The sequence below is a fragment of the Magnolia sinica genome, chromosome 4 (assembly GCF_029962835.1).
Source record: "Magnolia sinica isolate HGM2019 chromosome 4, MsV1, whole genome shotgun sequence".
NCBI classification, from domain to species: domain Eukaryota; kingdom Viridiplantae; phylum Streptophyta; class Magnoliopsida; order Magnoliales; family Magnoliaceae; genus Magnolia; species Magnolia sinica.
In genome coordinates this window covers 8,868,041-8,895,864 of record NC_080576.1, presented here as the reverse complement: position 1 = coordinate 8,895,864, position 27,824 = coordinate 8,868,041, and the positions used below count along the sequence as shown (strand labels likewise).

At 39.4% G+C, this 27,824-nt stretch overlaps 1 protein-coding gene across 1 annotated transcript; it reads left to right on the top strand.

The window, feature by feature from the left end:
• The first annotated feature begins 377 nt into the window (after nucleotides 1-377).
• Nucleotides 378-24,732, top strand: LOC131242360 (dicarboxylate transporter 2.1, chloroplastic). Its single transcript, XM_058240951.1, has 5 exons — nucleotides 378-1,255; nucleotides 4,771-5,084; nucleotides 22,829-23,277; nucleotides 23,794-23,922; nucleotides 24,160-24,732. Exons 1-4 carry the CDS (start codon nucleotides 428-430, stop codon nucleotides 23,907-23,909), a joined length of 1,707 nt encoding a protein of 568 aa, XP_058096934.1. The 5' UTR covers nucleotides 378-427; the 3' UTR covers nucleotides 23,910-23,922; nucleotides 24,160-24,732.
• The last annotated feature ends 3,092 nt before the right edge of the window (nucleotides 24,733-27,824 follow it).

The following is a 27,824-nucleotide window of genomic DNA, read 5'->3' as shown; positions in this document are numbered from 1 at the left end:
ATGGATGGGTTTGCATCTCCACTGCTTCTCATGTTGTGCCCCACTCACTGCTTTATAGCTGCCTCAAAACAATTCATTGCTGAATGTATGCAGGTGAAAATGATGAAGGGAGTAGATATCTAATTGATATCTTGGTAGGCCCTACACAGGGGTGAAAATTTATATCTCAGGATTGATGGCATCCCGGTGCTGTTTACGAGGGTGCATGGAATGGTTTTTATCCCGCCGTCCCAAATAGAGAATAGGATGGGATGTAAATGGTATAACCCATGGGTTCCGTCTTAATCCATATGCAGCGCGGGGCCAAACAAGCCCTAAATGGTGGCCAACGCACACAGTAATCCACCAATAAAAAAGTCCCATTTAAATCTCCCTGGCATCGCGAGGCCCCAGGCTTTGAAGATTTCGCTCCAGAAAAAAAAGGGAAATGGAGAGCCTCGCGCTATTCTCTACCACCACCACCTTCACTTCTCCTCATCGCTATCCATCTCGAAGAGCTCTCCTCAAATCTACACCGTCCATTTCCCTCTCTCTCACCCCTCGCTCCACCAACGCCCTCCGATCTCCAGCTCCATCTCCGACCCCCTTCTTCATCTCTCCTCTCCGTTTCTCCCATTTCAAAACCAAACCGTTCCTCTCTCCTCCTAAATCCTCCCAAAATCAGACGCAAACCTCCTCCGATAAAAACCCTAACCCTAGCCCCGCTGCCAGTATCCAAGGCGCCAAGCTTCTCCCCCTTGCGATCTCGGTCGCAGTCGGCCTCATTGTCCGATTCCTCGTTCCGAAGCCGGTCGAAGTCTCTCTCCAGGCATGGCAGCTCCTCTCGATATTCCTGTCGACGATCACGGGCCTAGTTCTCGGGCCGCTCCCTGGCGGGGCCTGCTCATTCATCGCTCTCACCACGTCAGTCGTCACCAAGACCCTGACCTTCTCGGCTGCCTTCTCTGCGTTCACCAGCGATGTCATCTGGCTGATCGTGATCTCGTTCTTCTTCGCCCGGGGGTTCGTGAAAACTGGGCTTGGGGACCGGATTGCAACCTACTTTGTGAAGTGGCTCGGGAAGAGCACTCTCGGGCTTTCATATGGGCTGACGATTAGCGAGACACTTATTGCTCCAGCGATGCCTAGTACGACCGCGAGGGCTGGGGGTGTGTTCTTGCCGATCATCCAGTCACTGTCGCTCTCTTCAGGTAGTAGGCCTAGTGATCCGTCGTCGAAGAAGCTTGGGGCGTATCTGGTCCAGTCGCAATTTCAGGTCAGGCTTCTGATTTTCTATATCTGTTTTTCCAGAATTTGTTTTACCCCAATTAAGATGTTATCTGTTCCTGAATGATTGTTTATGCAATCTGCATGTGAATTATATGTATTCGACATGCCACATTTCTTAATTTAGAGAAAATATCTGGTGTAGAGCACTTGCTCCGAGTTATGATGTGAAGCATTTCCATTGCAGCTGGGTCTTATTCAAACAGCTGTTAGGGGTCTCAATTCCCAAACCTGACATTTTCATACTGAGTGGAATAGGAAATGAGGCAGTAGATTCCATGCAGGTTTTTGGTTTTTGATGCCTGGAGATGTCATTTGGGTTGGAAGGGCTGTCCAATCAGTGGCCCGTGAAATGAGGATTAAAAGCAAACACCGAAAAATGTCCAAATTCTGTGGCAGAAAGCATTTTGGCTGGATGGTTAGGATGGTCGGATCAACATGATTGTTGGCTTGGGGCCCAACCATGGTGGGGCTCGCTGGATGAATGGTCTGGATCTCATGCATCTGTGAGATTGAGGGACACCAAATTTTTGTACCTGCCAAGGACATGGTCCATATCTTAAAAAATATACATTTACACAGAGGTTTTGGATGCTAAGTAATGTCATTTAGTGCGCTAACAACATCAGCAGGAATCGGTTGGCTAATGGGGGTGTTTCTAGGGAGCAGTTACAGATTGACAGCAGGAGACAGGGTGTCCACTCTTCTTTCGTGTTGTCTTTAGCTAGGTGTTTTGAAGCTTAGCAGGAAAACCCTTATGAAATGTGTTGACTAGGATCAAGTTCATTTACTTTACTAATGTGATATCTCACCGAACAAATGCCCTTCCTATGCATTTATTTCATATCCATTCACAGTGGTTAGTTGAAAAGTTAGAATAGACAGCTAATAATTTTATCTTGACAGTGGTTATGTGGTCAGGTAGGACTTGTAATGCCCAATGTATCCCAAATCGGTTACGTATCGGCCGATACGTAATGGTAACGGTCGGGCCCGTTACGCGATACGGGGGCGTAATGGGCGATGGGCCGATATTGTAACCGTAACGGCCGTTACGGACCCATAACGGCTGTTACGGGCCTTGAAAAAAAAAGAAGAAAAAAACTTACCTTTCTTCTTCTCTTTCTTCTTCTTCTTCTTCTTCTTTTTCTTCTCGGACAGCTGCGGCCCTGTTGCAGTTGCAGCTCGCAGCCGCAGCCTTCGTTTTCTTCTTCTTCTTCTTCTTCTTCCTCCTCTCTCTCTCTCTCTCTCTCTCTCTCTCTCTCTCCCTCTCCCTCTTTTTTCTTTTCTCTTCTTCTTTCCCTCTTTTTTCTTTTCGGTTTCCCTCTCTCCTCTTTTTTTTTTTTGCAGGTGTACCTCACACCAGCTTAGCTGTTGTAGGTACGTGTCACACTAAGACGAGCATTGACACTCCTCGAGCTCCGAGTTGTACGAACGGTTCAAAGGAGATCAAAGTTATATAGGCTCCACAGTGATGTATTTATTATATCTACATCGTTCATCAATTTTTTAAATATCATTTTAGAGCATTACCCAAAAAATGAATCGTATCCAAAGATCGTCTAGACCACACCAAAAATAGCAGCAGAGATGATGATTTTCACCATTAAACAATTCGTAGGCCCACCATAACATTTATTTTCCATCCAATCCGTTCATAAGGTCAAAAAGACCTGAATGAAGAGGAAAAACAAATTTCATATTGATCCAAAAGTTCTGTGATCCCCAAAAAGGTTTCGATGGTAGACGTTCAATCCCCCATTGCTTTTTGTAGTGTGGTCCACTTGATAATTAGATTTGTATTATTTTTCGTGTCAAGCCTTAAGACGATCTCGTTAAATGAATGGACGATTTAGATATAACACATTCATCACGGGTGGGGCCCAAAAAACTTTGACACGTGTGCTACACTTCACAATCCGAGTCCCGCCTAATTCGGGCCCTTAAAAAATTGTACACAAGACATATGTTAACTTAAAATTTACTAATTAAATTATGAACTGCAATTGCTAACTCACAATGCCAAAATCAAATTATTTAAATAGTTTTAATTGTTATTTTGTGGACTTTTATTTTTTAAAATAAGGCCTTTTGATTTTTTTCATGATTCACTATCCAATAAATGTCCACCAATACATAAGTGGGATAATGGCAATAAATTGCGTGAATTTGAGGCTAATTTGGGGCATAGATTGGTCCTCCAAGTCAGCCCGAAATTGGCAACGCCATCTACCTAAATTTAATTTCATTTTTTTAAAGAACTATTGGGAGAAAGATATTAAATTGTTAAGTATATAAATTAGATATTTAGAAAATTAAATATATGAATTTTGTAGTCAAATTCTGGTTATCTGGTTCAAAAATTAATCAGACAGTCCGATACAACTTCTCACCAAAGAGTGGACCGTTAAACCACCATAAAGAGGTTCCAATTTATAAATGAATGCATATTCGGAATGCTTAGAATATTTCGGATTTAATCCATATTTTTAAAATATTTTTTAGCCAAAAAAAAATTGCGCCGTTACGCCCCCGTATCTGTATCGGTTTTGGAGGGCACCATTACGCCAACCGATACCGATACGGGATACCTTGGTAATGCCTTGGCACTGGAAAGCAATCTGGATGTTGAGTCATTCCTCATGTAATCTATTAATATACAACCTACTAGCGGATTGTAATGAATTTAAATAGTATTTACTGCCCAGTGAAAATTTCTCATAGTTATGTTGTTCAGGCTGTTTTCAGATAATTTTCTGTGTAGATTATCTTTAATGAAAAAGGGAAAAAAGAAGAAGCGATGCTAAGGGATCAATTCATAGGATTTTTATTAAGGATGCAATGTGTGGTAATAAAAGATAATGTACTAACGTTGGATTTAGTTACTGCTACCATATCAAACTAGGCATTAGATTCCTTTGATGATTCCCTTTTCATGTGACATCCTAGTAGTCTTCTGCCAATCATGCTAGTCTTGTTTCTTGTTAGTTTATACTATAAATAGCTCTGAGAATTTTTGATTAAAAATAAGAAGAGTGAGCTTTATTTATTTTGATATTTACAGTCAGTGCCTGAAGTTCATAATACTCTGGTCTTCCTGCTGACCCCAAGTTTTTATTTTGAACAAAACTCAAAAGGTTCCTTAAATCCCACTGAAAATATGCCTGTTGTGGCTAACAAATGCTAACAATGACATCTTTCCAAAAAAAAAAGAAAAAAGAAAAGAAAGAAAAAAAGAAGCTATTAAGGACCTGTGTGCAGTAAACCATTTCTTTGACCCGGTATCAGTTGGTCAATCATGTCTCTGTTTGGCAGGAGGAATTTCTCTACTAGAATTGATTATGGCATTGATACCTTCTTTCTTCATTATGTTATGTTTCAGTGATAAACCACTCTTTCAATGTTTCTGAATTTTATGATCTTCCATGTTCTCGTGGTCTTTTAAGCTCTTTGTTATGGTATATCTTTGTGACTTATTCACTGGTTGTGTGTGATGTATGACAGTCAGCTGGTAACTCAAGTGCTCTTTTCCTAACTGCAGCAGCTCAAAACCTACTATGTCTCAAATTAGCAGAGGAACTTGGGGTCAAAATTGCCAGTCCATGGGTTTCCTGGTTTAAGGCTGCAAGTTTACCTGCAATTGCTTCTCTTCTAGCTACCCCATTTATTCTATACAAGATATTTCCCCCAGAAATCAAAGATACGCCAGATGCACCTGCTATGGCTACAAAGAAGCTGGATCAAATGGGACCTGTCACTAGGAATGAATGGGTGATGGTTGGTACAATGCTTCTTGCAGTCTCATTATGGGTCTCTGGGTAAGTGATCCCCTAGTTATGGTGTGATTTGAATTTTCAGTGTATCAGTTACTGTATTGTCTCTTGAAGTATTGCTTAAAAATGGATAGCTTTTGGCTAACTGCTTGAGCAGTTTTAAGTTTTTCATGACATGAACATGACTGTTACATAAATTCATATATTCTTCTAGCATTGTTCATCTGCCCAATTAATCACAAACTCTGGGTAATGAACTTGAAAGGCTCAATCCCCGGCCATATCATCACTCTTACTAGTTTATGTGTAGAAATTGGAGGGAGTGAAATGTGAGAATTTTTTAGCGCTCCAAGTAAGATGCTCATGTTCTTTATGGTAGCAGGTACTTTTTGGTTGTCACTTCTTCACTTTGGACGTGCATCTTTTGGTGTTTATTATCTGATTAGTATGGAGAGATTGCACTCTAAATGGTTCTTCCAACAAGTGTCCTAATTGAAATGGCTGTTTGTTTAAGTTGCACTTTGATGGCCATATAATGCGGGGGCATTTTCACATCGGGTTCAAGCGGGGTGGCCTGTGGGATGCAGGGGTACACTCGGGGTGGGCAGCCTGTGGAACCCATGGATTTGGAGCTTGTGTGAGGCGGGTGGCTCGTGTGAGGTGGAACCCATGGATTTGGGGCCCACGAGGGGGCGAAACTCATGGATTTAGGGCCCATGAGGAGGGTTCGACCGATGACCTAACCTATGGATTTGGTGCCTGGGCTATGAGATAAAGAGATTAATTCGCCATGCTCTATCAGTTCGAGCTTTTAGAGCGAGTGGTTAATTGTCCTACATTAAATTGGTATCAGAGCGGGAGGTCTCGTGTTCAAGACTCGTCACTGGGGGTGATTAATGCCGGACATTTTCACACTAGGCTCGAGTGGGGTGGCCTGTGCGATGCAAGGGCATACTTAGGGTGGGTGACCCGCGGAACTCATGGATTTGGGGCCCATGTGAGGCAAAACCCATGGATTTGGGGCCCAGAGGAGGGTTTGGCCGATGACCTGACCCATGGATTTGAGGCTTGGGCTATGAGATAAAGGGATTAATTTGCCATGCTCTATTAGTTATAGCTTTTAGAGCAAGTGGTTAATTGTCCCGCATCATCATAGCTGGATGATCCACACTTGCCTTTACCTTTCATACATGATACATGACTTGAAATGGTATAGTTGCTATTATAGTAATTACTACTCTGGACCCTCTCCATATGGTACTTGATGATGTGCCTAGTAGGTCTATAAACACTTTAGTTGGGATGTGCATTATTCATCCGTACATACTTGCTTTGTTGATATCTCTATCTACCTCTTGCGCTCAGAGATCTTTTGTTCAAGGTGTCACTTTTCTCTAAACCTTTGCTTCCTCTACCATCTGTCACTGCCACGGTTTCACTACATCCAGGACTCTCTTCTTTTTATCATTTTTAGACTAGAGGTGTTTATTATTATTATTATTATTATTATTGGGTTAGCTTGTTAGTACACACCCATGTCAGTACACACACTCCATGTTAGCCACCCCCGCTAGGGATCGATACCAAGACCTCAAGAGTTGAAACGAGGTATCTCCACTCAGTTTGCTAGTTGGGTATGGATCTGGGTGTAGGTGTTGTTTATTAAAAATTAATCTTGATAGCATCCTAACTAAAATCACTTGATCTTTGATTATGCAGAAAAGCAGCATTAGATTCTTCTTAGATTTTTTTATATAGACACCACCTATGGCATCAATGCCATGGCTTTATTTTAGAAGTATCACTTTCTTGTTCTCACTCTTAAACCCACTTTCCTTCCTATTTCTTGGTTCATACTACTAAAATCTCTCCCAAAAGGTAATGTTGAATATTTAATTTCTATTCCCTCTTTTGGATCCATATGTATCCATGTAATGATCCATATCTCCACCCTGCTATGGGAGGTGCCCTTCTTCATCTTGGAATCTTTTCCAAGTGTGTAGACACCCCATCTTGGATTAGGTTGTTCAGATCAATCAACCCAGTCAATCCGATGGAAGGCTTTCCGTTAGCCTCTGATTTTTGCAAGAATTTAGCTAAGTACTGCCCCTAGCCTAAACCAATCCTAATCTGAATCCAAACCAAACTCAGATTCAATCCCAACCTAAGCCCAAAAGCCCACCTAAAACCCCAACGAAGGAGCCAATACCTGGTCAACATTGGCCTGGGGCGCAATCCCTTACATATTTTTTAGGGTCTCTATAGCGGGCGGAAATTCTTTTGTGCCAGCCAATGAGCTATCTTTTAAGGTCACTCCCTGGTTGGCGGAAATTTCTTGTCCTCTAGCCAAAGAGTTATTTAAAAAGAAGTGGCTCTCTGAATGGTGTAAATTCTTTTTTTTGCCACCCAAGGGGCGGCCTCTTGCTTCATGACTTGCTCCTTTAGCTCCAATTGCATTAGTCTTCTCCTACGTATCCAATATTCAAAAAATTTCATTCCATTTTTTTTTGGCCCTTTGAGTGGCTTTTTTAATGAAGTCTAAAATCAGCGAAATCCCATCTCCGGGCACCACAGATAAATGACCAATTTACCAGCAAGTGCATGGAGACCAGTTTAAGTTCAGAAAACTGACCCAACTTCCTGAGTCTTTATCTTTCTAATCCTTGTGAGTTTTAACCTCAAATCAAGTCCATTAGTTGGCCAATCAAACCAGATTTCCATAGAGCCCCAATTCACTCAAATCTCAACCCATGAGCACTAAATTCTTATCGAAAATCCAAAAAGGTGCAGGTTGATTTCCATGCAGGGAACAATGCAGACAATGACCTTTTAGGTTGGAAAATTGAAAAACCCAAAATCCTTTATATGTGACTCTTCGACTCAAGCTTTACTAGATTACCCCTAGGATCCTTAGATCCTAACCTATCTTTTATTTACAAAAATACCCCTAACTACGTTGGTTTGTGAAATTCTACATCTATCTTTAAGCCATAAGATGTTGGTAAGTGTCCAAATCCCATCCTTTCAAAACCCAAGCTCCTAGAAAACTCCTAGAAGCTTCCCTATATCTCAATAGCCCCTTAAACTAGCTCAAATTTACTTCCAAACCTCCCAATTAACAATCAAGATAGTGCCACTTGTCACCCATCCCATGTAAGAAGAGAGAGAGAAACAAGGTACCCAAAAATAAAAATCAAATCTTGTGTATACAAAATCAAAATACACAACTATTACAAATCACAACTACACTCACAATTGACACATTCCTGCAAGACAGTCAACTAAAACTCAAGGCTAGAGCACCACACCAATAATATAGCGCACAACTACAACTACTCACACCTCAAGACCAATCACATCTCACAACTTCACACACAACACCCATCCCCTATTTATAATTTCTATAGGTTAGGTCGGTTAAAAACATAAGGTAACAAAGTGTTTTACGTGGCTTCTCTCCTTTTCACAAACCAAGTCGGTGATGGTAAAGTCGGTGGTGGTAAAGTCAGCGCTGACTTTTCAATACTGCTCCTCAACACTGACTTTCCTTAATTGTGGATCTCTTAATCATGCCAAGTGCTTCTTGGTGCTCTGTGAATAACGTAGAATTGAGTTCTTTTGTAAATACATCAGCAAATTGGTCTATTGTTCCGATCGGTGATAGTGTTATATCTTCTTGTAAGACTTTCTCTTGAATGTAGTGATAATGTACTTCAACGTGCTTAGTCCTTGCATGGAAGATAGGTTTTCGGCTAGTTTGAAAGCTGATGAGTTGTCACAATGAAGTGCCACTGGCTTCTCTACTGGCCGATGCAGGTTCTTCAACAAGAGTGTCAGCCAGGTAAATTCTTGAGCAACCATTACTGCAGATCTATGTTATGCTTCGGTAGTAGACAATGGAACTGTTGGTCTTCTTGCTGCACCAAGAGACTGCTGTTGATCCTACTTAAAGAAATATTTGGTATTAGATTGACAGGTTGATAGATCTCCAGCAAAGTCAGCATCGCAATATCCACTTATCTCGCACTTGTCCTTTTTATATAAAAGGCTGTAGTCAGTAATGCCCGTATGATTCTTCGAACAACCTCCAAATAAGGTTTTCTTGGTTCCTTCATGAACCTACTGACTACAACTGCATGTGAAATGTCGGGTCGGGTTAATGTCAAATGAATTAGACTCCTGACAAGCTGTCCATACATTGTTGAATCTTCGAGGGTGTCTCGGTCTCATGCTTGTCTCCATTGGCGTTGGTATTGGCTTACAGTCAGCCATACTAAACTTTTGTAGGTCTCTTGTATATTTCTGTTGACACAAGAAAAAACCTTCCTTGACTCGATCAATTTCGAGTCCTAAAAAACGCCAGAGTTCCCTGAGCTCCCTCATTTAAAATTGCACCAATAGGTTTTCCTTTACTCGGATGATTTCTTCGGAATCATATCCAATGATGACTAGATCATCAATGTAGACGAGAATGATGGATAACCTGCCATTTCTAACTTTTATAAATAAGCTAGAGTCTGTAGGTGCAATCGAATATCCATTTTGCAGTAAGAATTCAATGATCTTGCCATACCATGCTCTTTGCCTACTTCGGTCCGTAGAGTGCCCTCTGTTTTTTGCAGATGTAATTTGGTTTATCCTTGTTCTTGTACCCTTTTAGCTGCTCTATATAGATATCCTGATTAACCTCTCCACGAAGACATGCATTCTTCACATCCATTTTCCATAGCCTCTGTGACTTGCTTGCAGCCAAGGCTGACAATAGTGTTGTCACGTGTGACCGCATATGTGCATATCCATATGCAAATTGCATATGCGATCATGGCACATATGCGATCGTATATGTGGCATATGCGAAAATATGCGATCGCATATGCGATGTATGCGATCGCATACAGTATATGCGATTGCATACAACATGCGATCACATATTGGCCATGACACATTGAATTTTTTATTTTTATTTTTTTGCAAAAAAATAACATTTCGCCTATAAAAAGACTTCCAAATCTCCTCCATTTGCAATATTCTCACTCCAAAACTCTCTTACTCTATTTTTTCTCTTATGTTTCTTAATTAAAAGTGGTCTTAATCACTCTCCGATGCAGGATAATTAACCACTTGCTCTAAAAGCTCGAACTGTTAGAGCATGGCGAATTGATCCTTTTATCTCATAGCCTAGGCCCCATGTCTCATGGGTTAGGACTTCTGCCGAACCCCCTCATGGGCCCCAAATCACATGGGTACCGCCTCACACGGGCCGCCCACTCCGAGTGTGTCCCCACATCCCACAAGCTACCCCACTCGAGCTCGGTATGAAATGCGCATTAATCACCCCCGGTGAGGAGTCTCGAACGCGAGACCTCCCCTGTGGGCCCCGCCCACCCCGAGTGTGCCCCTGCATCCCACAGGCAACCCCACTCAAGCCCGATGTGAAAATGCACTTGCAGTAATCACCTCTGGTGAGGAGTTTCAAACACGAACCTCCCGCTCTAATACCAATTTGATGCATGACAATTAACCACTTGCTCTAAAAGCTCGAACTGTTAGAGCATGGCGAATTAATCCCTTTATCTCATAGCCCAGGCCCCACTCAGTTTATATACCCATTTATATTAAATGGATTTTACTTTTGTTGGTTTGGGAACCAGATCCCACGTATGGTTTGCTTTTAAAGCTGAAATCTTTTCATCCATAACTTTCTGCCACTCTTTGCTATGTTGTGCTTCATCATGTGATGCTAGCTCACGGATATCATCCATCTGGGCTAAAGCATCATCTATGTACTTTGGATTTGGTTTTCTTGCTCTATTGGATCATTTCAATTGCTTTGGTTTATCATTTACTTCAAACTGTCTTGGCCTGGCTTCTTCTGGTGTCTGTTGGTAGACACCATCTTTCCATGGGCTTGTAAAGCTTCTTGGCAAGGATGGTGTATTAAACTGAGTCAAGTCCTCTTGACTGGGTTCTTCTTTATTTATATGGTCATCTTCATTCTTTCTAAGTTCCTCCATCTTTAATTTTGGTTCAGGTTCAGGTCATTTTTTCAGTCCTTGAAACTTGGTAACACCACAATTTTTGGTGGCCACTGAGAGGACGCCTCATTGAATACAACGTCTTCAGATGTGTAACATTGATTGGTGGTAAGGTCAAAACACCTCCATCCCTTACGTTTGGTGTCATATTTAACGGCCGGGCCCGTAACGGTAACTTTTTTTTTTTTTCATTTTTAGCTCATTTTTTGCTGTTTTTTTGAAACCTCTTGCTTCCAAACTGTTTTTCACTCCTTCTACTACTAATTTCGACCAACCTTAGCTAGGTATTTGAGATAAAAACACATTATATTACAGAATTTTTTGAATCAAAGCTCGGTGGCCATTTTTCTAGAAATTGCTCAAAAATAGGTATTTATACTTTTATTGAATGTTTTATTGTTGTCTTAATCATGTCATATGATGTGTTTAATCATAGAAAATAGAATTGGCATGTTAATGTACATTTTACAGATTTGGGGTGCCATTTAATAATTTTTTAATATTTTTTTCTATTTACGCATGAATTTTGGCCCCTTTTTTTAAAATTCGAAAAATCATTTTTTAATGGTTGTTTTGCTGTTTTAATCATGCCATTTGATGTGTTAATCATAGTAGAACATGGTAATGTGCATTTTACAGATTTGGGGTGCCATTTTATATTTTTTTAATATTTTTTTCTATTTACACATTTATTTTGGCCCTTTTTTTGAAAATTCGAGAAATCATTTTTTAATGATTCTTTTGCTGTTTTAATGATGTCATATGATGTGTTAATCATAGTAGAACATGTTAATGTGCATTTTACAGATTTGGGGTGCCATTTTATATATTTTTTATATTTTTTTCTATTTACGCATTTATTTTGGCCCTTTTTTTAAAAATTCGAAAAATCATTTTTTAATGATTCTTTTGCTGTTTTAATGATGCCATATGATGTGTTAATCATAGTAGAACATGTTAATATGCATTTTACAGATTTGGGGTGCAATTTTATATTTTTTTCTATTTATGCATTTATTTCGGCCCTTTTTTTGAAAATTCGAAAAATCATTTTTTAATGATTCTTTTGCTGTTTTAATGATGTCATATGATGTGTTAATCATATTAGAACATGTTAATGTGCATTTTACATATTTGGGGTGCCATTTTATATATATTTTTTATTTTTTTCTATTTATGCATTTATTTCGGTCCTTTTTTCGAAAATTTGAAAAATCATTTTTTAATGGTTCTTTTGCTGTTTTAATGATGTAATATGATGTGTTAATCATAGTAGAACATGTTAATGTGCATTTTACATATTTGGGGTGCCATTTTATATATTTTTAATATTTTTTTCTATTTACGCATTTATTTCGGCCCTTTTTTTGAAAATTCGAAAAATCATTTTTTAATGATTCTTTTGCTGTTTTAATGATGTCATATGATGTGTTAATCATAGTCGAACATGCTAATGTGCATTTTACATATTTGGGGTGCCATTTTATATTTTTTTTATATATTTTTTTTTCTATTTACGCATGAATTTTGGCCCTCAAAAATAATTGCAAACACCTAAATGTAAGATATTTTCATATTACATTCATTCTAATATATCTATCATTGATAGTAGATAGTTAGAAAATTAAATATATGAATTTTGTAGTCAAATTCAGGTTATTTGGTTCATAAATTCATCAGACAGTCCGATACAACTTCTCACCAAAGAGTGGACCGTTACACCACCATAAACATGTTCCAATTTATAAATGAATGCATATTTGGAATGCTTAGAATATTCCGGATTTAATCTATATTTTTTCATATTTTTTTGGCAAAAAAAAAATTTTGCGCCGTTACGCCCCCGTATCACCGTTACGCCCCCGTATCCGTATCGGTTTTGGAGGTCACCGTTACGCCAACCGATACCGATACGGGACACCTTGGTTCAGGTCATTTTTTCAGTCCTTGAAACTTGGTAACACCACAATTTTTGGTGGCCACTGAGAGGACGCCTCATTGAATACAACGTCTTCAGATGTGTAACATTGATTGGTGGTAAGGTCAAAACACCTCCATCCCTTACGTTTGGTGTCATATTTAATGAATATGCACCAAAGGGCTTTCTTCTCAAATTTACTACGAAACTTCTCAGGTACAAGTACATAACATGCACAACCAATGACTCTAAAGTGCCTTACTGGGGGCTTGATATTCCACAACTTTTGGAAAGGTGAGATGAACCCCAGTTTTGCTTGAGGTAGCCGGTTGATTATGTGTGTTGTTGTTTTTATACTGATGTAGGACGGCCTAATCCAACCTTAAATGAGCATGATATTTGAAAGGGGCAGATTCATGCAATCTTAAAAACAAATAAATATTAGCCTACTTTATACATCATAAACACAGGAAAGAAATAAGGTTAATATCGCATTAATTAGGGCCATCCATCACAAACACGAAGTATTGAATCTTAAAATCTGAATTTAGTTGGATCCGGCGAAAGATAGAACTTTCGCCTTGCAATAGGTCCGTCTAACGATCCAAGTGGATTTTCTAATCTAGAAAAATAGGAATTTCCTGGATTGGGAAATCTGAAAAATTCAGAAAAAAAACTGGTGGTTCTTCAAACTTAGATTTGGGTGATGGGTTTTATGGGGGGATGAAAATCTTTTGAGTTCTAATGATTTAGACAAAAAGAAACAAGATTTAGCTTATAGATCTAAATATTCTAGGAGAAAGAAGAGAATGGGGTTAAAGAAAAGAGTACCTTGAGAAAAGAGAGAAGGAGAAAGAAGTAGAGGATGAGAAATCGTTTACCTGGGCCTCACGCCCTCTTCCAATCACTGGAAGTCGAAGACAAAATCATCAGAGGCAAAAAAACTCTTTTTTTTTTTGATAAACGTAACATCACATGCTATGGGTTTAGGGCAACCCTTATAAATTCGTAATTACACGAAATTACCAAAATACCCCTACTAAAAAAACGTTTCAAAAAAAGAAATTCGCACAAAATTGTACACAAACTGTCTTAAAACTTAAATAAGTCAAATGTTCATAAACTAAATGCAAATTGAAAATGCCCGATGGGCCCCGATGATAGCGCCGTGAAGGTGAGCCGTAACGATCTAACAATCCGATCACACCATCCTCGCGATCCAACGGTCTAAGTGTCTCCTATAAGCAACTTACACATGTCACGAACACATGTGTGAGGTCTTCAACTTCTAGAGACCCGACCCGTATCCGTCATCCAACCACATTGACATGAGTAAAGCACGCCTCCTGCGTTGATATACTTTGAATGCCCTGGTGCCCGCATCAACTCTCATCGGCTGAGAAGATCTCGACTCCGGCGAGATAAAACTCTTGTGCTTTTCTAACAAATCTGGATCTAATCGCTGCAACTCTGCTTCTGTCAACAATGTACAGTTGGATGATGGTCTGTTCTTCCACTTCACTAAGTACCTCTGAAATCCACCGTCTCGAGTGGAAACAATTTGCTCATCCACAATTCCTTCAATTTCTTCTCTTATCTCAGGTATAGTAGGCATAGGTGGTGTAGGTTGGGAAGAAAATTCAGAAATTGGCCAATGGTTTGGAACAAAATTAGGGTCTATGGGATAGCTTGAACAAGGCATTAAATCCTCCACATTGAATGTTGAACAAATCCCCTTGCGAGGTGGAAGATCTATCACGTACACATTGGACCCAATCTTTTTCAGAATCTTAAATGGTCCAGCACTGCATGCTTGTAACTTCTTAACGGTACCTTGTGGGAACTGTTCTGGCCTCATCCTAACCATTACATAATCACCCTCATTAAATTCTTGAATCCTACGATGTAAGTCAGTTGAAATTTTATATTGTTCATTACTAGTATTTATTCGCCTCCTAATCTCTGCATGCAACTCATGAATGTGATGGGAAAATGCATCGGTTGACTTTGAGGTCCTCTGGGTGACTGACATCGGTAACAATCTATGGGTAGTCTAGGTTTATAACCACTAACAATCTCGAATGAACTCATACCCGTAGACCTATTAACTGAATTGTTATATGCAAACTTGGCGACTGGCAGGACTAAGTCCCAAGTTTTAATGTGTTCACCCACCAAACATCGTAGTAGATTTCCGAGACTTTGATTCACAACCTCAGTTTGGCCATCAGTTTTTATGTATGTGGACGGCCTAATTCACAACCAAACATCAGTAATCACAAACTTGGCTTTGATACCAAAAATTGATGTAGGACGGCCTAATCCAACCTTAAATGAGCATGATATTTGGAAGGGACAGATTCATGCAATCTTAAAAAACAAATAAATATCAACCTGCTTTATACATCATAAACACAAGAAAGAAATAAGGTTAATATAGCATTGATTAGGGCCATCCATCACAAACACGAAGTATTGAATCTTAAAATCTGAATTTAGTTGGATTCAGCGAAAGATAGAACTTTCGTCTTGCAATAGATCAGTCTAACGATCCAAGTGGATTTTCTCATATAGAAAAATAGGAATTTCTTAGATTGAGAAATCTGGAAAATTCAGAAAAAAAAAACGATGGTTCTTCAAATTCTTCAAAAAAAAAAAAACTGGTGGTTCTTCAAATTTAAACTAGTGGTTCTTCAAATTTAGGTTTTATGGGGGGATGAAAATCTTTTGAGATCTAATGATTTAGATAAAAAGAAACAAGATTTGGCTTCTAGATCTAAATATTCTAGGAGAAAAAGAAGAGAATGAAGTTAAAGAAAAGAATACCTTGAGAAAAGAGAGAAGGAGAAAGAAGTAGAGGATGAGAAATCGTTTACCTAAGCCTCACGCCCTCTTCAAATCACTGGAAGTTGAAGACGAAATCGTCAGAGGCAAAAAAACTTTTTTTTTTCTTCATAAATATAACATCACATGCTATGGGTTTAGGGCAACCCTTATAAAATCGTAATTACATGAAATTACCAAAATACCCCTACTAAAAAAAGTTTCAAAAAAAAGAAATTCGCACAAAATTGTGCACAAATTGTCTCAAAACTTAAATAAGTCAAATGTTCATAAACTAAATGCAAATTGAAAATATCTGATGGGCCTCGATGATAGCGCCGTGAAGGTGGTGTAATGAAGGTGGGTCGTGACGATCCAACGGTTCGATCACACCATCCTCGCGATCCAACGGTCCAAGTGTCTCCTATAAGCAACTTACACATGTCACGAACACATGTGTAAGGTCTTCAACCTCTAGAGACCCGACCCGTATCCATTATCCAACCACATTGACATGGGTAATGCACGCCTCCTGTGTTGATATACTTTGAGTGGCTTGGTGTCCGCATCACATACGCTTGGCCCAAAATTGGCTTGGAAATTTCTTTGCATGCATTATGCTTCTTGCAACTTTGGCTAAGTGTCGATTCTTTCGCTCAGCCACTCCGTTTTGCTGCGGAGTGTATGGGCATGCGTTGGAGCATAAAATTCATTGCGCACTCGTGCAACATGAACATGTTGAGCAGCCACGCAACAATAATGCATTGTGCGACCGTGCAACTGAAGAAAGGGGGTTTGAGTCTTAAGCTGCGAAAGAAAGAATGACAAGCAAAGATTAGTGACGTGATCAAAGTCATACAACAGGAAACGTGTTGCACGATTGTCCAACTGAAGAAAGGGGGTTTGAGTCTTAAGCCTTGAAAGAAAGCATGGCAAGCAGAGATCGATGACGCGATCAAAGTCATACAACAAGAAATGTGTTGCGTGACCGCGTGATAGGGATTCATTGCACGGCCGTGCAACCATGCCTTGTTGCGCAGATATGAGGTTTCACACGTGTGAATGCCTATAAATACCCCCTTCTCTATCTCATTTGATCATCAGAGAAACATTCGAAAGCTTCAGTCTAGTACATGAATTAAGAGCTGCCGAATTCAGGTATCTTGCGGATCATAGTAAGGGAAGATGGGAGAAGGGTAGAGTCGGATGAAGAAAGTTGCAAGAAGAGGTCATATATGGCCGCGTAATAGAGGTCATATACGACCAATATGTTATGCATCTCGTGCAGATTTGTCCTGGATTCTCCCTCTTATGCGCATCTTATGTATACTGATGTGAAGCAAGTGTTTCAAACACGCACACTTCTTCTGTCATTGCAATAGATGCTCTACAAGCCGAAATGCTACCGAAATCGTTATGAGATTAATTTTAATTACATTAACTAAGTGTACTTTGTTTTAGAATCAAGGGCAATGTGAGGAATGTAATAAGAATTCAAATTAATGAAATATAATGATGAAGAATAATTTTTAATTGAATTTCTTTTGTTACTATTGAATATAAATATTCAAATCTCTGAAACATGTTTTTGATCAAAACAACATGTTAGTTGACACCGAATACCAGTCTTCTTCAAATAGGTTGAGAAGGCAATTGATGTGTATTCTCCTTCTTTGTTGGTGTGTAGACACCGGATCTTTTGGCCAACTTCGCCTTCAATTTTGTCTTGAAATTCTTTGAACTTTTGAAACACCTCAATTTTCTCCTTTAAGAAGTACATCCATAGGTACCTTGAGTAGTCATCAATGAAGGTGAGCATGTATCTCATTCCACTAATTGAATGCAGTTTTATTGGACCAAATAAATTTGAGTGGATGTCTCCAATGGCTTCTCTGCCTGATAACTGACTTCTGTATATGGTTGGTGATGGGCTTTCCCATATTGACAGCCTACACATACAATATCTTTCTGGACTTATAGCCGAGGAAGTTCCTTTATCATAGATTTATCCATCATCACTTTTAGCATGTTGTAGCCCAAATGCTCTAACTGAGCGTGCCATAGATCAGCCGTCTCGCTTTGACGGGTCTTTTGTACATAAGCTGATTCGATTGACATGACGTAGACAGAGTTCAATCTATGTCCTGTCATGATCGGCTCATCAGAAGATTTCACACTTCTATAGACTTTTACATTATCGGGGCCAAATACAACATAATTGTCGGATGATGTTAATTGAGGTACAAATAATAGATTCTTCTTCGTACCTGGTACGTGGAATACTCGTTGTAGTTGTGCTTCATTCTTGCTAAATTTGGGTATACAAGTAGCTTCCCTTATGTGAGCGATTGGTAATTGTGCATTGTTGGCTGTAACAACTACTTTGTCGCCGTTGTTCTTGGTAAGGGTCACGAACTTTGATTTATCTCCTGTCATGTGATTCAAACATCTTGAGTCAACAATCTAATCTTGATCATAGTTGATGTCTTTAGGATTTGAGATTGTAGTGAGTGTTATCTCTTTGCAATTTTCAATTGCGACACCAAATGCTACCTCTTGGCTCTTTGAAGTAGTACAGCTTGTCTTGTTTGAACTTGACTGCTTGATCTCCTTGGTTATTGCCAGAGGCGTAGACTTCCCAATCTTCCTCGCTCTCACTTTGGTGACTCGTTGTGGTCACCAAATTTCCTTCTTTTGTACTCCACAGTCACGAACAAAGTGGCCCGGCTGGCAGATTTTTTCCCTTACGAATAAAAAGTGCTTCTTTGTCTTTTATTGAAATGTCGGTGATGTGGGACAATTAACCACTTGCTCTAAAAGCTCAAATTGATAGAGCATGGCGAATTAATCCTTTTATCTTATAACTCAGGCCACACAACGCATGGGTTAGGACCTCGGCTGAGCCCTCCTTGTGGGCCCCACATCACATGGGTACTGCCTCACACGGTTGGGGCCCGCCTCGCACGAGCCGCCCGCCTCACATGGGCCACCCATAGGCTATCCCACTCGAGCCCGGTGTGAAAATGCCCTTGCATTAGCTGGCCATCTATTTGGCCAGAGTTCCTGATTTGCCAACAAGCTCTCGAGCTCTATGAGAGATGGTTGAGTTGGCCAACCCCTGATGGCCTTCATGAACCCGTTGTACTCAGGTCTCAATCCTTGGGCGATAATGCGCCTCATCCTTTCCTCACTAACTTGCAAATTTGGATCGAGTTGGGAGATCTCATTATAGAGTTTTTACTTTCATGAAATATTGATCAATTGAAAATTACCCTTGCGTAACCATTGCGAGCTTGTTTTCCGAAAAAATGGAGACAAGCACCATTTGTCTGGGCAAAGGGAGTGGCCAGCGTATCCCCAACTGATTTTGATGTATTGGCTTCTTGAATGTGCTCTAACAATTCCTTTTGAATTGTTGTCTTCAACACATGGCCTTCCCGGCTTTAATCCACCACAAATGTAGTGCTTCCGCATCTTCTCTTGCGGGTGCAATAGGTTCATTGTTGCCGCTGACCTCTTAGAGATCCTGATCTTGTAGGTATGACTCCATGCATGAACGCGAGAAATCGTAGTTGTGATTGTTTAACTTCTCGAGCCCTTCAGTTGTATTTGCAAGATCCGCCATCATGCTTGGTGTGGTCACCTTTCGATCTTCACCACAATAATCTTGGTCCCTGACCAATCAGCTTCACAGCATTGCACTGCTCACAATGGACAATCCTTGGATAGAATAGTGGCTTTGATTGCACCACTTGTAAGAAGAGAGAAACAAGGTACCCAAAAAAAAAATCTTGTGCATACAAAATCAAAATTCACAACTATTACAAATCACAACAACACTTACAATTTACACATTCACACCTACAAGACACTCACCTAAAACTCACAACTAGAGCACTGCACCAATAATACACCACAAAACTACAACTACTCACACCTCACACCTCACACCTCATAACTAAGGCTACTCACATCTCACAACTTCACTTCACACACAACACCCATCCCCTATTTATAGTTTCTATAGGTTAGGTCGGTTGAACACATAACATAACAAAGTGCTCTACGTGGTTTCTCTCCTTTTCACAAACCAAGTTGGTGATGGTAAAGTTGGTGGTGGTAAAGTCGGTATTGACTTTTCATCCCATAACTTCCTGCCCTTTACTAAACCCATCATCACTTAAATTGTTGGACTACCACCCAAAATCTATGTAAGTAGAGACCCTTCTGCTCAAGAGAAAGGTCTTGCTCTTGAAATATTCTATAAGTTCCTAGGAAGCCTTTCCCTACCCCAATTCCATAAGCTAAAGTGCCTGCAAAATGCAGGAAATATTCACCAGAAAAAAGAAACAAAGAGAAAACTTGGGTTCGGAAATTGAGAGCTTGGGATTCTCTTACCCCTAGATGCTGAGGTGTATAACTCTACCCTTTTTGGTAATGAGTGCTGGCTTCCGGTAACCCCGCTATGGAAAGAGTTCTCTTGTTGTCTTCTTCTTCCAATTATCTGGTTCAATTCCAGATCAGTACGGTAGACCCTTCCAAGGAGAGCACATTTGAAGGAGATAAGCACAGGAAGAGGAACTGAAAACTCAAGACAGCCGATCTGCCACATCCCATCCTGATTTGAGCATTCCCTTCTTCTCTTTCTACTTCTGTTTCTAAGCCAAATTCTCTTTTACTTTTATTTTGAAGCCCACACAAGTTATATTTTGCTGAAATTTCTTCAAGGAATTTCATTCCTCCCCAAAGTAGAGATCATGTGTTCACACAGATGGGGAATGGTGGGTAATCCCTTCTTTCGTCATAACTGAGGCCCTTGCTCGGAATCTCTGATTTGAGGCATGGAGTCAATTTTCTGAAAACTGGAGAAGATTTTCTCCTTTGATTTTCAGAAAAATTCAAACAAAAGCAAGGTTTCTAGTCACTTTTGAAATGTCATAATTGGCTAGTGGCAATTCATCATCTTCTACCACCGGTAGAGCGTGCCTGTTCCGTTCACAGTAAGTTTTATTATTCCAAATCTTTATTTTTTCTTTCTTTTGAAGCCGTCATGACATGATGAAATGCTTCTCAAGTCTACTGAAATCAAGAAGTTGTCGTGGAAGATCTTTACTTTTATGTAGGCAATACACCTTGACTTGTTTCTTTACTCACAGGAAGGTATCTATTCAGTTAAACGAGTAATCTTGGTTGTAATGCTCTAGGTTTTTTTTTTTTTTCTTTGAATAAAATGAGATCCATTCATGAAAAAAAGGCCCCCCATTGAAGAAATAGGAAAGATGGTTTCATCGAGAGTCATAAGCTTCACTATATATATATATATATTGTTTTATCAGGTAGTATGGTTTTAGATAGATAACAATTAACAAATATAAGAATAAAAGATAATGACCCAATGACATACAAAATTAAGGGAGGGATGGATTCGAACAAAAATAAAGGAAGAAATGGGAGTCTAACAAAAATAAGGAAGAGATGGGGTCCAGCAAAATTAAGGGACTATCAGTGCCGTGGCTGCTAAGGTAGCCACTGCAAGGACCCTAGACTGGGAGATTGTTATCTTCCTCTGATGGGCATGTTGTCTGCCTTTCTTCAGGAACTCATGTTTTACAGTTTCCTTCTTTGGTAAATTTATTGTCTGGCTTTCTGATGTTCTGCCATCTTTAGTATGCTTCCTAGGAGGGTAGAACTCTTAAGCCACGAGTTTTCATTTTTTGTATTGTTCTCATGAAGAGCTTCTCTTAGTATGCTACTTGCATTTCTGCTATGGCTGCGAATCTATGTGAAATTACTCATGGGCTGATTGGCCTTTGATTTCTAACCTTGGTTTCTGTCTTCAGCACCAGCTGTTGTTTATATTTTCTCCAATTATTTTTGGGGGAAACAGTCACAAGGGGGAGTCCTAGTGTGGGGAACAGTCATGCTATAAAGCATTTTAAATTGCTCTTTTCTTCTTCATGATCTCTTAGGTGTAGAAAAACTAGAAACCAGTCTGGGAGAAAGCGGAAGTGAAAGTTCTTGCATTATGGCTCCTTTGTGGTGAAAGCAAGCATCTTTGCAATGTTTCTTTCCAGATTGTTATGGAAACGAGCTAGGGTGTTCTTCAAAAATTTATTTCGGTTTCAAATCATGGTATCTTACTGCTGTAAAACTGTTTTTTCTGCCCTCGTGCCATTTTTGCTGCTTGAAATTTGGGTTTTAGGATTTTATTGGTGCTTGATTCGGGGCAAACACTTACCCTGTGAAATCTTGGCTGCTTATTTGGAATGTTTTGCTAAGCTGCTCTCTTGACCATCTGTTTCATTGAATCGCTCAAAAAAAGAAAAAAAAAAGACCATCTGTTTCATTGAGCTTAACGAGAGTTCAACCATATCCTAACTAATCTAATCTTGGTTTCTTGCAAATTTGTGTATGCTTTTTTTTTTTTTGTTAATTAAAGCTCATGCTTGAGATGTTTTGTTAAGTCTACACATTTATTTGCTGGATGCTTCAACCTAGCAGACTAGGTTACGAGACAATTAGTAATGAATCTCATGTTCATGTTAGTTTAGAGGGTCCCTTGTGCAGCTCCTTTTGCAAGTGTTTGATATTTCTGTATCGAACCCTCTCTGCACCTGTTATCTATTGATTGTGTAACTGGACTTTGTTATTTAGTGGATTAGTTTTCTTCTTTCTATTTCAAGCATCGAGAAAAGCAGAAGTTTGACCACGAGTGCAAGTGGGTCTTTTTTAGGGTAATTGAAATTGATATTTTGACCTTGTGCAATTCTCTTTTCGCATGCACTACTTTCTGTTTTAGTGCTGCTACTTTTATTCTTCCATGATTCTCCATATTTTCTGCATACAATGTCTGTTTTGGGCTGCATGGTTTTAAATTTTACACATAAAAGGAGGAAGTTGAGCTCTTATCAATTGAAAGTGGACTGATCAATTATGTTGTTTAGCTGCTACTATACTTTGTTAGGTTATCAAATCACTGATTAAGTTTTGTTTTTTGTTTTTTGTTTTGGCAGAGATGCTCTTGGCATAGCCAGTGTTGTCACGGCGATGATTGGTTTGTCCATACTTCTGTTGTTAGGAGTGCTGGATTGGGATGACTGCTTAACTGAGAAATCAGCATGGGATACGTTGGCATGGTTTGCGGTTCTGGTTGGCATGGCTGGCCAGCTGACAAACCTTGGCATAGTGACGTGGATGTCTAACTGTGTGGCCAAGTCTCTTCAGTCCTTCTCGTTAAGCTGGCCAGCTGCATTCTGTGTTCTTCAGGCAGCATATTTCTTCATCCACTACCTATTTGCAAGTCAGACTGGGCATGTAGGAGCCTTGTACTCTGCATTCCTAGCCATGCACTTGGCATCTGGAGTTCCTGGGGTGTTGGCGGCACTTGCATTGGCATATAATACAAACCTATTTGGTGCACTCACACATTATAGCAGTGGTCAGGCTGCTGTATATTATGGAGGTATTGCATGTTCCTTCCGGATATTTAGATTTTCCTGTTTAGAGTTCATTTTGATATTCATACGAGGAAATATACAAATACCTAATCGAGCATTTGTTCTGCCAACAAATTGTTCATTTTGAGTAGACCTCATGGTGAATCAAATCGATCATATAGTGGGCCCTGTTGAAGTCTCCCCCTTTAGATATGGCCCTTACTGGCCACTGGTTCATTTTAATCGGATCTGTGGGATGATCTGATAAGGGTTAGGATAGAGCAATGTTATCATGGAGGTGGGCCTCATTCTATTATTGCTGAGTTGAACATAAAAATAATGTTCTCTCGAAAAAGCATCATCGATGACCCTATATTCATACTAGTCAGGTTATTAGAATCATTGAGATCTTTCCACCTGAATAAGGTGTATCTATGATTTCTCGTGACATGTGCTTGTATGATTTGTTTCCTTTCTTCCTCAAATAGTTTTTAGAGAATGAGAACTGATCATCACTTGTATTTTTATTTTTATTTTTATAGCTGGCTACATTGAGCTGCCAGATGTTTTCAAAGTGGGATTCATAATGGCTGTGATCAACGCTGTGATCTGGGGAGTGGTTGGGACCTTCTGGTGGAAGTTTTTGGGCCTCTATTGAGCTGCAGTATAGTGTAAGTTATCAATTTTTCTCCTGTCATCTGATGTGTCACCAGATATTTTCCTGTTCGATGGCTTAGTTCGAAAGCATCATTCTTTTCAAGGAAATATCTCAAGTTTTGCTAGGCTTTCCAACTATTTGAGTTCCTCTCAGCATTACACTGATGTGATAATGTGCAGTGGAATGTGAAAGGTAAAGAATTCTTTTACAGAATTCATGATATTGTTTTTCTTTTTCTTTCTTATTTCAGACAAAGTAGAACCTTCCATACATTAAGGCTATGGATAAGGGGTTACTGTACACTAAGCAGGCCTCAACAAAATCTGGTAAAGATTTGGCGCTCCTAGAGAATAATGAAGACATCTGATTACAAACAGCCATGATCTCAACCAAACAAATGATTAGCGAACCCAGTAGTTAGGGGTGGCAATGGGCAATGGAGCCCAACCATATGGCCTGGGCTCCTAAACTTGGCCAAAGGGTCAGGACCAGCCTGGCCTAGCCCTTAATTTTTTAGCTGTCAATTTAATAAGGTGGGTTTTTTTTTTTTTTGTAATTTAAATGATACTTTCGTAGGATGAGGTGGTTAATACTTATTGATGTAGGGCAAGTCAAGGACAATCACATTGATGGTTAGGATCAAAAGAAATTGGGCTAGAAAGTTTGATCAAGGGCCCACATGCACACTATATCTTTTGAGGGTCATAACTTTGTGACTGGTTATCCGTTTCGTGCGTGTAATATATTGTTGGAAAGTTATCAACAAGTTTTACATGCTTGCCAATGGCAAATGCCATTGGCTCCCAAACTGTTTTTGTGCTCATTTTCGGGGTTAATTTTGAGTTTTAAGTAAAATTTATTATTTTTAGTAAGTTATGATTTTATATTTTTAGATTGTTTTTAGATTTTTACGGGTTATGAAATAGTTTAAAGGTTCTTAATTGAGTCATGAGAAAGAGTTTTAGTAAGTCGTTTAATATTTTTAAAAAGTTCACTATTTTAAATAAATTTACTATTTTAGAAAATTTTACTATTTCGAAAAATAATGAATTTAGGGTTCATGACTTATTTGAGGTGATTTTATCAAGATGTTCTTCAACAATATCAATTCCCTTCTCTCAGTTTTAGAGAATTTTCTCCATCTCAAACTGCCGGTACGCTTTCCGACTCGTGACGAACTCAAATGGGGTTTTAGAGAATTTTCTCCTTGTGGATTCAAAGGTTATTTTTAAGAAGACAGAGATTTGTTTTCTTTAATCTACGCACCCGTTAGGTTACTTGGTATTAGAGTGAGGTCTTTCATTGGATCATGGTGTCCAATAGCTGATCGGACAACTATTGCACCGTGACACTCCTACTGGTGGTATTGTGAGGAATCAAGCGTTGTTTAAGGTGAAGTTTTTGGCCTTTTAATGGGTACATTCAGTGTAGGAGATGAAAGCGATGGTCGATTGATTGAGAATTCCAAATATAATCGTGGTGACAAATGGCTCACGACTATGGGGGGGCTTGCAATCTATCAGTTTGTGCTCTAGTAACCATGCCAAAAGTTTAGTCAACAAACCTGTGGAGGTGAAAGAGTAGACCTATGCAGTTGGAGTGCCTTTTGAAGACAGAAGAAGAATGGATGTATGCAGATGAATGAATCTCTTGATGAATCCATGGATGGATCAACTACTCCAGATGGACATGAATCCATGGATGGATCAACTACTCCAGATGTGTATCGACACATGCCATCACACCAAGAGGGGTCCATCATTGAATTGCTTGTTAGATCCACGTGTATTAATGAATGATTAGTCAAAACCTCAATTGATGGATGGATCGGTGGATATAGATGATTCGATGACTTGGGGGATTGATACTTTCATAATCATTCTGTTAAGCTCTAAGCTCATCGTCACCATTCTACCTCCTCCACAACTCCCAAAGTACATATATCAAAGGTTTGCAGTGGCTGTAATATAAAAAATAAAATTTTATATTTACGGTGAAATTTTATATTTACGATGAAATTTTATATTTACTATGAAACACTAGATACAAGGAATTGTAAAGAAACAAAGGGTGAGATTTTATTTTTTAAAGTTTCATCGTAAATATAAAATTTCAACCTGACATGCATGCTTTCACCATCAGTTGCTACTGAAAATAAAGAAGACACGCTACGAAGGTGTCTCAATGGGATGGGCTACTATTGGTCTAAATTAAGAGAGAATTTTAAATTTTCAAGTGGAGGGGGTTTGATGTAGGGGAAAGTCAAAGACAATCACATGGATGGTTGGGATTGAAATTGGGTTAGAATGTTCGATCAAAGGCCTAAACATGCACTATAGCCTTCAACCGTTGTAACTTTGCAGTTGGTTACCTGTTTCGTGCCTATAGTACGTCATTGGAATGGAGCGCTATCAACGTGTTCTACGTAGTGGTCAATGTTAAAGGCTATTGGTTTCGGAACAATTTTTGAAAAATAAGTTGTTTTAAGGGTTAATTTAAGTTAAAATTTACTATTTTTAGAAGAAATTATTTTTATTTTTAGGCTGTTATAGGTTCAGAGTACTGGAATAGCTGAAGGCCTCATACGAGTCATGGGAAAGGGTTTTAGTTAGTTTAGAAGTTGTTTAATATTGTTACTAACTTTTAAGTTTACCATTTTGTGAAAGTTACTAATTTAGGGTTTAGAATTTATTCATACTTTCATTAATAATATTAATTACCTTATCTCATTTAAAAAAATTTCTCTCCACTTCTGGATTCAATGGCTATTTTTGAGATGAAGATGGCAATCTATCCTCTTTTATCCATGTACCCCCGTGATGCTTACTTGGGCATTCTCAAGTCATAAAATTGTGGGACCCAATGTAGACAGGTCATCATTTTGAAATGGGATTGGATGAAAATTCATCCTGGCGGTACACAGCGAGAGAGAGAGAGTTGCATTCTTGGGAGCGGATTAGGTGTGACCCCGGCCTTATCCAAGACAGTGCGAACCTTACCATGGGGCCCACCTTGATTTATGTGTTCTGTATCCATTTTCCATATCATTTCAGGGCATTATCCCAAAAATGAAGTTAAACCAATCAGGTGAACCATACCATAGGAAACAGTGGTGATTGACCATTAATGGGCCACTCAAGTTTTGGATCAAGCTGAAAAACGGATGAACAGCGTGGATACAGAATACATTCATCAAGGTGGGCACCACGTTAAGGGCCACACCATCTTGGGTGAGGCCGGGGTCTCACCTAGAGGAATTGCAATTTTCAAGCTGTTTGAATGTCATTCTTCCAACCCCTATTTACTACCCTTTTCATCTCTCTCCTCCCAAAATTACCAGAGGCGATAACAACGATGTTATTGCCGGTGTGATCTTGTACGTGCCTGCTGAAGATTTTAATTTTTTTAAAAAAAGGGTCCACATATGACGAGTAGGTATATAGAGGCCTACAAACCGTCCAGTCCTAAAAAAAAAAAAAAGCCACATGCTCCTCTGTTTCATGCAGTCCTCGCAAGCTCGTACTCAGAACCGAGGCATGCCCATCTCCAGCAGCGCGAATGCAAGAACCAAACTCAAAAAAGTTCTCATACATGCAACATATATTTGTGACGCGGACCTTTCGACCAGTGGGTCCATGGTTAATGTTACTTAAGCCCAAAAGTCGGACCAGTCCACTCATGAGAAGCGCTACATATGTATGTTAAAAAGTGGAGGCATGCATTCAAATTACATATCTGACCCACCTGATGAATAGGCCGACTTGATTTTCAAGCTACAGTACATTCTCTTGGAGGCGAACTTGATGAACGTGGTGGATCTCTCCAATGTCGGCCACATTGGCACGTGTTAGGTGTGTCTTTAAATGCTTTTTTAGATTGAGAAAGTTCACGATTTTAAGGTGCGCTGAGAAAAGC

What these genes read in the sequence shown, in the direction of transcription:
- LOC131242360 (XM_058240951.1), top strand. Translation starts at nt 428, where the DNA reads ATGGAGAGCCTCGCGCTATTCTCTACCACCACCACCTTCACTTCTCCT. An exon ending in TGGTCCAGTCGCAATTTCAG is followed by an intron (nt 1,256 to 4,770) that starts GTCAGGCTTCTG and finishes GATGTATGACAG; the next exon opens with TCAGCTGGTAACTCAAGTGC. An exon ending in GGCTGCTGTATATTATGGAG is followed by an intron (nt 23,278 to 23,793) that starts GTATTGCATGTT and finishes TTATTTTTATAG; the next exon opens with CTGGCTACATTGAGCTGCCA.